The sequence below is a fragment of the Polistes fuscatus genome, unplaced genomic scaffold (genome assembly GCF_010416935.1).
Source record: "Polistes fuscatus isolate 324 unplaced genomic scaffold, CU_Pfus_HIC Scaffold6, whole genome shotgun sequence".
Lineage (NCBI taxonomy): Eukaryota > Metazoa > Arthropoda > Insecta > Hymenoptera > Vespidae > Polistes > Polistes fuscatus.
This window is the reverse complement of record NW_025113140.1, coordinates 8716152-8728185: the sequence shown is the minus strand read 5'-3', so window position 1 is coordinate 8728185 and position 12034 is coordinate 8716152. Positions and strand designations below refer to the sequence as shown.

The following is a 12034-nucleotide window of genomic DNA, read 5'->3' as shown; positions in this document are numbered from 1 at the left end:
AGTTGACACGTGTGATGAACATGGAAATTATGAGAAGGAGCGAGGAAAGAGTAAATTGAAAATTTACTTGGACATCTTTTTTTCTCATATCGATAGGAATCGTTAGAATCCTTGAAAGAAAAGTATTAATTTTTGTCGACCTGCGAATGATCATTTTGTTGGGAACTTTGCTTGATAATGTTCACCAGGGTATCCAATCTTGTTGGCCGTGCTATCTGCAAGACCATGTGAGCTTCTTCCAAGATCAATAGACCATTATGGGCGTCGTTCGCGGACAGGTTGTGCGCGTATATGACGTGCTGTTTCCAAGCGGTGTGCGTTGGTAAAACCTAATGGAAATATAGGAAGAATCATATGAGTGTTACGATAATCAAATTTGATCTCGATAGCGTTGCTAAATTTGTTTTAATTATTTCTTTTTTTTTTTTTTTTTCTTAGCGCAAGGAACGATAACGAACGAACCTGTGGACACCACTTGCAATTAAGGGATGGTGAAATAGTATGAACAGCTTTGATATGTCTTCTTCGAAATCCCCAACTGGTGTAGGCACGATCGCAAAAGGGACAGGGAAATGGTAGATAAACGGAACTTCCTTTGACTGTTTCCTCAGAAAAATCCGAACCACTCGAACGGGATCCTCCGGCAACTTGTTCCAACGATAAGGAATCTGTTGTAGTTTCTGTTGTCAATAGTTTCTTAGAAGAAGACAACTCCAACTTGAGGATTCCTGACTCTCCTCCTCCTCCTCCTCCTCCTCGATTTTGTACATCCGAGATAGAAGATTCATCCTTTCCATCCTTCGAAGTTTTCCAATTTGGACTCTTCTCCTCGGGAATTAGTTCGGATACTCGAAAACTCGATTTTTCCTGTGCTTCCGCGATTATCGTCACTGCCCGCTTCGAAGACCCTATAATTAATCGCCGTAGACGATTGAAATCATAAATCTTAGATTTATTCCCACCCTGTAACTCACACCTCCACCTCCTCCTCCTCCTCCTCCTCGTCCTTGATAGCGTTCGTCCAAATCTAACTAGGCGTTTCATCCTTTCGGAATCAATGAATAATACATATTTGTATTAGGATACGATTTTAAAGGAATGGAAATATCTTTTGGAGAAGAAGTAAACCGCTAAAAATGTAAAATAGGTTTATTTGCGACCAATCGTGTGTCTTGTCTACAATAATATCGCTTTAAATAACGATCGGTACGTTCAATGATTCGTCCGTACTGTAACATCCACAAGTTCATATAATCTATATATATTATATATAAAATAGATCACCAAAAAACAAAAAACAAAAAACGAATAATCTGCTGAGAAAATCCAAGGAAAAGAAAAGGGATAGGAGAAAAATATGATCAATGCCATCGTGTAAATTGAAACGAAGTAAGGAAGTAAGGAAGGAAAGAACGAACCAACGAACGGACCACTCGTGAATAAATGTATTTATAATACCCTAATAGTTAGAGCGCTGTAAAAGCGCACGCGCTTTTTCCGCTTCTTTATTTTCTTTTTTTTTTTTTTCTTTTTTATAATTTTTTTTTCTTTTTTTTTTAAATATACTACAAGCATATATCTTAAATTACTAGGTTTTCTCATCGTAAGAGCCACGATTTTTATTTTTACTTTTTTTTTTTTTTCTTTTCTTTCTTTATTATTATTTTACTTATACTTTTGTGTGTTTCCTTGTATATTTAAGTATACACGGTTAAAATATCCGCCGATAACACGTCGCACGTAGGCGACACGATTCACGCACGCGTTTTTCTCTTCTTAACAACATAACGCAGCAACACCACCCACACAACACACGCTTGCTTATTTGCTTGCTCGCTTGCACGCTCGCGCGCGTCTCGTGTCGTATAGTAATAGTAGTAATAGTAATAATATTAATAGTAGTAATAGTAATAGTAATAGTAATAGTAATAGTGTCTCTCTCTCCTTCTTTCTCTCTTTGTCTATATCTCAACTACATTTTAGCCGTGTGTACGTACGTGCGTGCGTGCGTGCGTGCATGCGTGTCTCTCTGCGTGCGTGCATGCGTGTCTCTGCGTGCGTGCGTACGTGCGTGCGGACCTTGCATCGGTGTGTTGTTTGTTTCGCAGCCCGGCATAATAATACTCTCTCCCGTATTCGTGTACTCTCGTTTCGCGATGCATCATCTTCTTCGCGTGTCCATCGAACTAAACCGAGGAGCTTTTTTATATCGTGCGCTGTCTACAGCGTTAGTGCTTACTTACGATTGCGTGGAACACCGTATAAATAAATAGATCAAAGAAGAAGGAATGTCGTGTGTAACGTGATCGCACGATAGGAAACTATAAACGACTCTTCGTATGCGGGTACGCGGATCTCATAGAGAAAATAATAGTAAAAATAAAAAAAAAAAAAGAACAATGATGAAGAACGATCGATGGTCTTCTTGTCCCATCATAGAGGGTGGTGGATAATACACATGAGTGTAAAACGTTTAGGGGTGGTATTTAAAAAGAAAGAGTTTCACTATCACACCTTCTTCTTCTATCTCTCTCTCTCTCTCTCTTTCTCTTTCTCTCTCTTTCACCCTTTCACTCTCTCATTCTCTCTTTCTTTCTTTCTCTCTCTTTCTCTCTCTCTCTCTCGTTGAGTTTGTCACCCCGAACGAATGTATTCTAAGCATGACGAATATCTATCATCGATCATACGATTCTATTGAACATTAACGCGTCTAATATTATTTGATAACGACGTCAGCTCAAATCAAAATATCCCCAAGCTCCCTTCCTTCTTCCTTTAAATAATACCGTTTTCGCGCGCTTTGTTTCAACCATTGATATTAATCGATAATAGGACAAAGCTACGAAGCGAAAATACGGGAGAGGAAGTTGACGGTAGGGAATTAATAAGGGTGATGGAAAAAGTGTATGGTGACGCCGGCAGATCGAAAATGGCCTATTCCAGCCAGTGGAAACGTTTCCGTTTGACCCCTGACTTGAAACGCCCTAGTCATTGCGTATAAACGGATCGCCTCTGAAAGAGATACCTTTTCAAACCCCTATTGCTAGTGTCGATCTTTGTTACGCAATTCTTCCACACTTCCTCCCACTCGATGCTGTTTGGCGTGATGCCACTAAAGTGAAGCAAAACCTCCCTTATCAGGTGTATCTTGTTGCTATCGAATTGCTGCTTTCCCATTTTACCATTGACATTGCAGAGTATCCTCTCTTCGGGAGTAAAGAGGATCTTCATGAGATCGCATGCTAGGTGATCCATCGGTCGAGATGACGCCCACGTTGAGATTATGTCCGGGCTCGGTAGTAGATCGGCGTAAGGTAGCTGCTGATACGAGTAAAGCAGCGGCTTCACGTCCGAGAATCCAGTTAGGCCGGATAATCCAGATATACCGGAAATGTCTTCAGCAGGACTGTTCCCAGACCCTGCCACACACATCAGCACAGCGCGCTTTAGACACGGATCTCCCCGCAAACGACATACGCTTACAAAAACGCGCGATGCTTACGTATGCAAACACGCACGCACGCAAGCACGCACGCACAACACAAACAAAACAAATACATATATAAGCGCGCACATTCGACTTTCGTTTCACACGGTTTCTTGGACATTTGGATCGGGATTATATACGAGAGATAAGATCCAGATCATGATCGGTGAAACGATCGATCGCATGCGCGTATTTATTTATGAAAAGCTGGATCAAATTATTTATCGTGTATCATTTATATTATTTTTCCATAAAGTAAATATTTAACAATATATTATCCAGCTCTCCACAATTGCCCTTTCATATTAACTCTTTCAAGCTCTCTTTCTTTCCCCCATACATCCATCAATCCATGCATCTACCGATATATATACGATACTTTCTTTCTTTCTTTCTCTCTCCCTTTCATTCACTCCCTCCTCCAACACACACGCAATTGCCCTTTCTTTCACTTTCGTACGCTCTCGTTCCATCTTTTTCTCAATATCCTCATGGCGCAACAAACGAAAAATTAAATGTGAATCGCTAATCGAGCGACAACTAAAGAGTTACGATTAAAGCAAACTAAACATTCTGGCAAGCTTCAAATTCGGTACCAAAGAAAATGCCTCCGGTACCTAATAGCTGCCGGTAGAGATGATTCGAATATTCTTACGTATTTAAATGTAATAAATGAAGAAATAAATATAATAAATGTATCACTTATTCTCTGAGAAATTATTGACTGTCACTAATCATTTATAAAAGTTTCAATGTTTCTCTGCTCTCCGAGTTCTAAATTTCCTAAAATACAAATCAAAAACTATACATGTCAATTTTGTTACATTAATTTCACATCTCAGTCGATTATCGTAACAAAAAAAATTCCAATTATGAAAATGACAGGAGTTTAAAATATAAAAAAATTTTAAAAGAATACACTTTTGAACCTGTGCTTTCGATCTCCAAAAATAGTCCGATAGATAAAATAAATACAAACTACGATATGACAACGAATCATTCCTAATTTTAATTAAAAATCATAGAGGTCCCTAATATTTGATAAATAATCCAACACGTAACTTATGCAAAGAAAAATCATTTCTAGAATATGCAAATTAATTTATCTAACAAAAATACAACTCGCAAAAAAAATAGGTAACATTGAAATAAGTGGAAGAGAAAAAGAATAATATGCTAATACGTAAATATGGAATTAAAAAATAAAAAGATATTTACTTAACTGACCTTGTATTCCATCCATTTGTCCAGTGTCCAATCTTTCCGTTGGATCTTTATCGATGGAGGTTCTTTTTTGTAAATCTTCCGGTGTTATCTCTAACGGTTCTATCTACAATATTAAAATTATTTAAATATCTTTTTCTACATATAATTAATTATGTTTATAGACATTATCAAACATTTATATTAAATAAACTCACTTTCATTTCTAAACGATGAAACACAGGATCCGGCAAAACATCAGGCGAACCATGATCTATGTCTTTCCCACTTTGTTCGCTTTCATTGGATTCGCTAGTATTTTCAGATTGCGATATTCTAGGTGTTAACGCCTTCTCCAATATAGAATTGTTATGTTGTTTACAAACTTTTTGTTTCTTTTTAGGTGCTTCTTCCTTGACGATAGGTATATCCTCGTCAATGCTTTGTTCCAACTCTGCCAGCCTCTTGAAAGAATCCTTAGAGAATATATCTCCCCCCGACAAGCCACGTATTTGCAACGTCTCAGCAGCTTTCAATAATGCTGGTAAATTTTTCTGCTCTATATTAACCTCTCCTTTATATATAAATATAAGTAATGCTTCAAGCTCACAAAAGCGGACATCTTGCAGTATTATGACTGGATGCTGGCATGGGTTTGCCTATGAAGAAAATTAAATAAATAAGTGAAGAAAAAAGTAAAACTGTATATAATGCATAAAAACAAAAATATTACTTATAATTATAAGAAACAATTAATAGATAAATATTCCAATAATGTGTCAAAAGCATGGCAAGACCTGAATGGCAGCTGTCAAACATTTGAACTAACAAGAAAGGTAAAGATAAATAGAAATCTGATGGATAAGTAAAAGAAAAAAAAATATTTGTTTGTAAAGTAATGTTGGGGAAAAAAAGAGATCAATAAAGATATTAATTACCTGGAAGACTTTCTTGAAGAATGGACTACTGGCAGAAAGTATAACTTTGTGTGCCGTAAGACACTGTCCGTCACTAGCAAGTGTCACGTCCACCAGGCCTTCTTCCTCCCAAAGACTCTCGAAGCTCGTCGCGATATTGTTCAGGAAGCTGTTCCACTTTAAGCATATTTGGCTTGACATGTCAAAAGAAATAAACTAAATCAAGAAGCGTATTAATTACAGCCCGATACCGAATTTGACGCGTTAATATGAATGCGTTTACACGGCGAATAAAACGGCGAACGCGAGAGAGCAGCGATCGTGCCAGGTACGCACAAACATCCTCCAAGTTGCTCGGGAGTATATAGTCAATATGGCTGCCGTGCAACCAGCGAAAACGCGCCAAATTCAAAACTCGTCGAAGCACCTCTCACTCTTTCTCTCTCTTTCTCTCTCTTTCTCTTTCTCTTTCTCTTTCCTTCTCTATCACTCATTAAACACACGTACATTCCTTTCATATTTTACACTTCGAAGTGTGTATGATCAAATGAAGAAATTAAAAATAGATTTATTATCCCCCATCGAATTAATTAAACTTATTTTTTAGATTTATTAAAAAGTATACAATATCTTCCACGTACGTGTTTTATCATTATCGATCGTTTGATTATATTCTTTATGCTTATTTATCTTGGAAATATATATAATTAATTGAAGAAATTAAATAATGTATCTCTATCACCGTGTAAAAGTAATTAAATTATTTTCTCGAGATTTGTAACGAAGTACCGTATATTATTTTATCGTTAACGATCGATTAAATTATTAAAATACCACCTATTGTTTTATCGTTATAGATCGTTTTCGTTATTTCTTGTATTCGTTTATCGATTCATACAAATATATTTGACGTCAATAAGTCCGAGTCATTATAAAGAAGATCGAATATATTAAAGAAAGTCTTGCGTATATACGCGTGTGGATACGTGCGTGCGTGCATGCGTGCGTGCATGCGTGCGTGCATGCAACCTGGTTGCCTCCCATGCTGTGTGCTTACCGCATACTGGCTCGCGTGCGATGCATGCTTGCGTGTGTCCATGCCTATAACAAAGTTTTATAATCGTTAAGATTCCACCTTGCTTCGCGTTCAACGCGTAGCTACATGAAAAAAATAAGAAAAAGATGATAAAAAAAAATGTACGTTTACTCTTTAAAGAAACATTATCCACCAAAATTTAAAAGAAAAAAAACAAATCAATTTGTAATAAAATGTATTCGTACAAACGATACGCATCGAATTTCTAACGAGATTTAAATTTATAACTCTGTATAAAAGTTTCTGGATGTTTACAAAAATAATACCGTTCGTTTGAAATTAAGATTGTAAAACAGATCAATAATGATCATTATCACGCGAACTTGGAAACATTTTCAAGTTTAATTTCGTTGAATGAAATGACTAAGTTTAAAAATAATTTGATTTTATTTAGCTAGGAGGGTGCGTTGAAAAGTTTCGAACTACGACAAAAAACACTATTATTTTCTTTAAAAAAAAATGTTTCCCTATTAGACTCAAAACTTTTCAACGTTGATAGATCATATATTACAAAGTACAATGAGCATGGATATTTTAGATAGTAAAGTATTAATTAATTTGTGCTCGATTATATTATTTTTCCGCTTACAATTAAGTAAATTAGCGTCTCGAGATGATTTTACGATTACTTATCGAACTCCTTACAACTAATATAAAATAATTTTATAAGCAAATTACTGTGTGAAACACATTGAATTGTATTGAATTTTTTTCTCCAACCATATTTTTCGTAAACATTAATAAATCATACTGATCGGAATTATTTTTGGGTCCCGTATGTTAAATCGTTTATATATTATCTAATAAATGTATCAATTTTATTTAAATAAATTTATTGGTGCAAAGTGCATATTCTTTATTATATTGTTATTTGTATAAGATTGCAGGTAATTTTTTTATGATATTCCTCAATGATCCTACGTGAAATTTGTTTACACAAAATTTGGTCTTATTTCGATTTAATATTATTTTGTTTGTAACTTTAATTTCGAGAAGCTCGATTTTGAATTTTAAACGATTAAATATAACTTGATTGGCCTTATTATTCTTTCCGCGAACTAATGTTGATAAACATTGATGAAAAAATTATTGTGAAAAGTGGCACAGAATTTATATAATGTATCAGAAAGAGAAAGAGAGTAATAAATCGTTTCCATTTGTCTTGTGAAGTTAAATTACTGTGAAATTAGAATAAAAAAGTTTTAATTAAGAGTACGTACAATTTTCAATAATAATTTTATTACAAAATAATTATGTAAAATATAATAATTAGCAATAAAAAACAAAGTTTGATACTAATCAATTTGTTCTTAACTCACATAAAGACAATCGTTCAGAATAACGGCAAATCAAATCATTTAAAATCTTTGAAAATTCCAAACAGAGTTTCCCGAAAACGAAATTTCAAATGAAAGAATGTATCAAATTTGTTTTCTTATTTCACCAACCCCAGCCTAATCGTATTACCGACCCATCTTCCGACCCATCAAACACCGATTATCGTTGATTACATTGTCATTTCTTTTATACTTTGGTCGTTTCGTTTGTCTTCCAACATGTATAAAGAAGTCAACTCTAAAGATAAACGAAGATCTAAAATGTAGAATGTATATTAATTTAGGTTTTAATTTTTGTTTTTAGGATGAACTTAATATGTACCTGGAAAACCTATTCGTACCAGAAGAAGAAAGAATATCAAATTCTCCTTCCCAATTCAGTCCAAATGTGATACCGACATGTTGGGCAGAGGTTAATAATCCTCTTTTTACTTATCGCAACAACTACCATATACAAACGACAATTTTCAGGATATTCAAAACGGATAGTTGGATGTTTATTAATAAATATGAAAAAGCTAAAAAGGTTTGGGAGGAATACGTGGAATTAGAACAAGAAGGATTTGAAATAGAAAAGGTACAAAGATGGATGATGAAAAGGGAGGAAATTGAACGCATGAATAGAGCAACATTATATAAAGAAAAAGTAAAAATAGAGAGAGAAGAGGTGACAACAAAATCGGGATGTTTAAATAATGTTGTTAAGGATAAAGATGAAAGTAGTGGGCAATTAATAAACGAATTAGCACATAATGAAAATTGCGAAACTAATGACGAAATCACATTGAGGAATGAATATTCATTTAAAAGCGAAGATTTAAACTCCAATAATAAAACTAAAACAAATGATAATTTCACGGACACAAGCCAAATGGACATCGGAACAACTATAAACAAGTAAATTTCAAAGAAAAAACGAAGAGCACGATTTGGAATTAATAATAATATAAAAACAAGGTAATAATTATATTCTATATATACATACATATATGTTTATATATGTAGAAATACGTAGAAAGAGAGAGAAAGATTGTTAGTTTCTCCTTAAAAAATGATATATAAATTTTATGGAATCATTGCGATCAAATTTTATAAAAATGTAAAAATAATGACTTTACTTTTCTTTTTTACTATGGTGTAGGGGTGAAGGATAAATTCATGGGTGACAATTGATTTCCTGGTGTAGCATCCGTCCTTGCGCTTTGCTCTATAACTGGATCAGTTTCATTCATATCTTCTACCTATGACGATTCAATATTATGAGGAAGGAAACATAAGCAATACTTGTGTAAAAACATTATTGTAAGACAAGACTTAAATAAAATTTGTACATACCACCATTGAATTCTCTTCAACTTTTGCTCTTTTCTGTGCAATAGTCCTTAAAAGTCCTTTAGCTTCCTCTTTGGTTTCATCAAATTGAAGACATTTTTGAGCGTAATGGTTTGCTCTATCTAATTGTTCTCGTTTTAAATGATACTGCGTAAGATACTTGTAAGCATGACTCAATTCAGTTCTATCGGCATTTCTAAATTCATCCATTACAAAATCTGTATATGCTGCAGCTGCATGATCATGTTCGCCCAACTTTTCATATAGACTACAATAATTTTAATTATAAAATAATCTTAATAATACTTGTAAAATAAGAATCGTTCTTAAAAGAAAACGTACTTAGCTAATTTTATTAAAGCTACTCCTTCGATATCCCCTACGTTGCATGCTTTAAAATAACACTTGAGTGCATCTTGAATTTTATCTTGTTTTTCGTATGCCTCGCCCAATGCAAGAACCATACGACTATCGTGAGGTCTCAAAAGTTGTGCCTGTTTGTAATAGTACAACCCGTAAGAAGGCATCTTTAAAATTTCATAAGTCTGACCCAAGCCATACCATGCTCTATAATCCCTTCTATTAACTTCTATATAAAATACAAAACAAATTCATTTAATAATTAATCTAATAGACAATCTAATAACTGATAACTCGTATTCATAAAAAGTACCAATAGCTTGACGATAACTATGAATTGCACCATTAGTATTTTTCATTTCCATAAACTCATGACCAAGTAACGTCCAAGCGGATAAATACTGTGGGTTAAGTTTTAATGCTCTGTGGAAATACATCACTGCTTTCTGATGATCTGCTCTTAAACTATAATAATTTCCTATAAATAAACGACATTTCGTAGAATATTTTTCAATCTTGAAAGAAATCAAACCAATTTATTTCACCGTTCAAGTCCCAGGAATCTTTAGAAAAATGCCAAATAGCACGATCATATATACATATTAATTGTGCATCATAATTCAATAATGTAGCACTTTATAACAAGAAATTTGAACAACGTGGTCATGTTGCTTGAGACTCAAACAATTAAAATTTGAATAAATATGAAAATAACTTACCTACTATACAACATGTTTCCAATCGATATTTATCAATTTCCGTTGCTCTATGCGCTAAATATGCTAATTCTACTTTCATTTCTTTAACATAAAGTAAATTTGAATATGTATCCATATTGTCAAGACAATACGGATCCTCTTTAATTATGTGCTTGAATGTTTTTATAGCATTGTCGACATCTACAAATATATTTATATATAATAAAATAAAATAATTGAGAAAATAATGCTACTTGAATAGGAAATCAAAAAAGAACACTAATATTACCTCTCCTATAGTGAACAGCAATCGCAGTTTGAGCAAGTACATATGAATTTTTTTCAAAACCCATAGATTGTAATTCGCAATACATAGCTAAACCCTCGTCAATAAGTTGCAACTCCAAATACATGTGTGCCATAAAGAAATGTTTAATCCAATGATTTGGAAGACGTAAACTTTCCAACTTTTCTCTATCAGTGATTAGCGCAGCTAACTCTAACCAAGTACCCCAGTGCATTGGCTGCTTGTGAGTGGATTCAATCAAGACTTCGGTTGCCTCTTTGTTAAGCTGAAGTTTTTTCAAAGTAACTCCAAATAAATATAAACAAAAGCCATCTAATTTACCAGCCAAATGATCTTTCCTTAAATCAGCACAGAGTAATTTTAAACAATCATTTTTCATAGGGTCTGGTGGTATATCCGTCATGTCATCTATTTTCTTTTTCTCTCCTGACAAGTAGCGAGAATATAAATACAAAAACCTTGCTTTTGGAGTTGTACATTTTTCAGTAAAATATGCTGCTCTATCGTATTCTTTTAAATCAAAATAAGTTTTAGCTAAGATATAGGTGTCATCTTCTTCACTGGATTCTATCACACTAACGTCTGTAGTAACATCGTGTAAATCTACTTTGACTTCTTTTAATGAATAATTCAATTCTGCCAGCCTATAATATAAAGAGTGAACTTAACTTTAATTTATTTTCTTATTCTAAAATCCAATAATCATTTGACATACCATTTAGTAGTATGTAGTAAACCACGTTGAGTGCATTCACTTATAGCCGGTAACAAATCACACTTAACCTCTTTAATGTTAAATTTTACAAGATCATCCATTTATAATCAATTTGCCAAAAGTCATCACATGCAATAATTTACAATAAGTTTTTTAAAATTATATATAATTTAACAAAAACAATTGTTATTTCTCTTTCTACAGTATATTCGTTCCTATGTACAATGTATAACATTTCTTTTCCCAACCAATAATCCTTTAACTATATCCTTGAATGTCAACAATATAACACAGAATAACATAGCCAAGATTGGTTATCATATAAAGTGTAAAGCAGTATACGATCATTACGCCATCTTGTTCAGCCATTTTCATGCGTACGAAATTTCAAAAGTATTCGTAATTAGTATAATACATAAATCATAAATCATAAGATTTTGCGATTGATATAATAGAATTATGTTTTATAATACTTCTAAGGATTATTAAAATGCCTAAAATGATGTATTATTATAATTAGAAGGAAATATAACACAAAACGCATATATATATATATATAATAAATTGAACATTTTAATATAA

General features: G+C 33.5%; 2 protein-coding genes across 3 annotated transcripts; both read right to left on the bottom strand.

Moving 5' to 3' along the window:
• Positions 1–62: 62 nt before the first annotated feature.
• Positions 63–6356, bottom strand: LOC122523504 (protein jim lovell-like). The gene is made up of 5 exons (XM_043645278.1): positions 5629–6356; positions 4909–5349; positions 4715–4817; positions 463–908; positions 63–329 (listed from the first exon to the last, which is right to left on the bottom strand). Exons 1-5 carry the CDS (start codon positions 5806–5808, stop codon positions 126–128), a joined length of 1374 nt encoding a protein of 457 aa, XP_043501213.1. The 5' UTR covers positions 5809–6356; the 3' UTR covers positions 63–125.
• LOC122523503 (cell division cycle protein 23 homolog) lies at positions 5713–12009 on the bottom strand. 2 transcript variants are annotated; one of them, XR_006305316.1, is made up of 9 exons: positions 11453–12009; positions 10720–11381; positions 10452–10631; positions 10046–10210; positions 9715–9961; positions 9376–9640; positions 9159–9281; positions 6665–6708; positions 5713–5800 (listed from the first exon to the last, which is right to left on the bottom strand). XR_006305316.1 is itself a non-coding variant. In XM_043645276.1 (8 exons), the coding sequence occupies exons 1-7, from the start codon at positions 11551–11553 to the stop codon at positions 9171–9173; spliced, it is 1731 nt and encodes a 576-aa protein (XP_043501211.1). In that variant the 5' UTR covers positions 11554–12009; the 3' UTR covers positions 5719–5800; positions 9159–9170. The 2 variants fall into 2 exon arrangements, 1 of the variants encoding a protein (XP_043501211.1); XM_043645276.1 differs by lacking the exon at positions 6665–6708 and having other exon boundaries at positions 5719–5800.
• Positions 12010–12034: the final 25 nt, after the last annotated feature.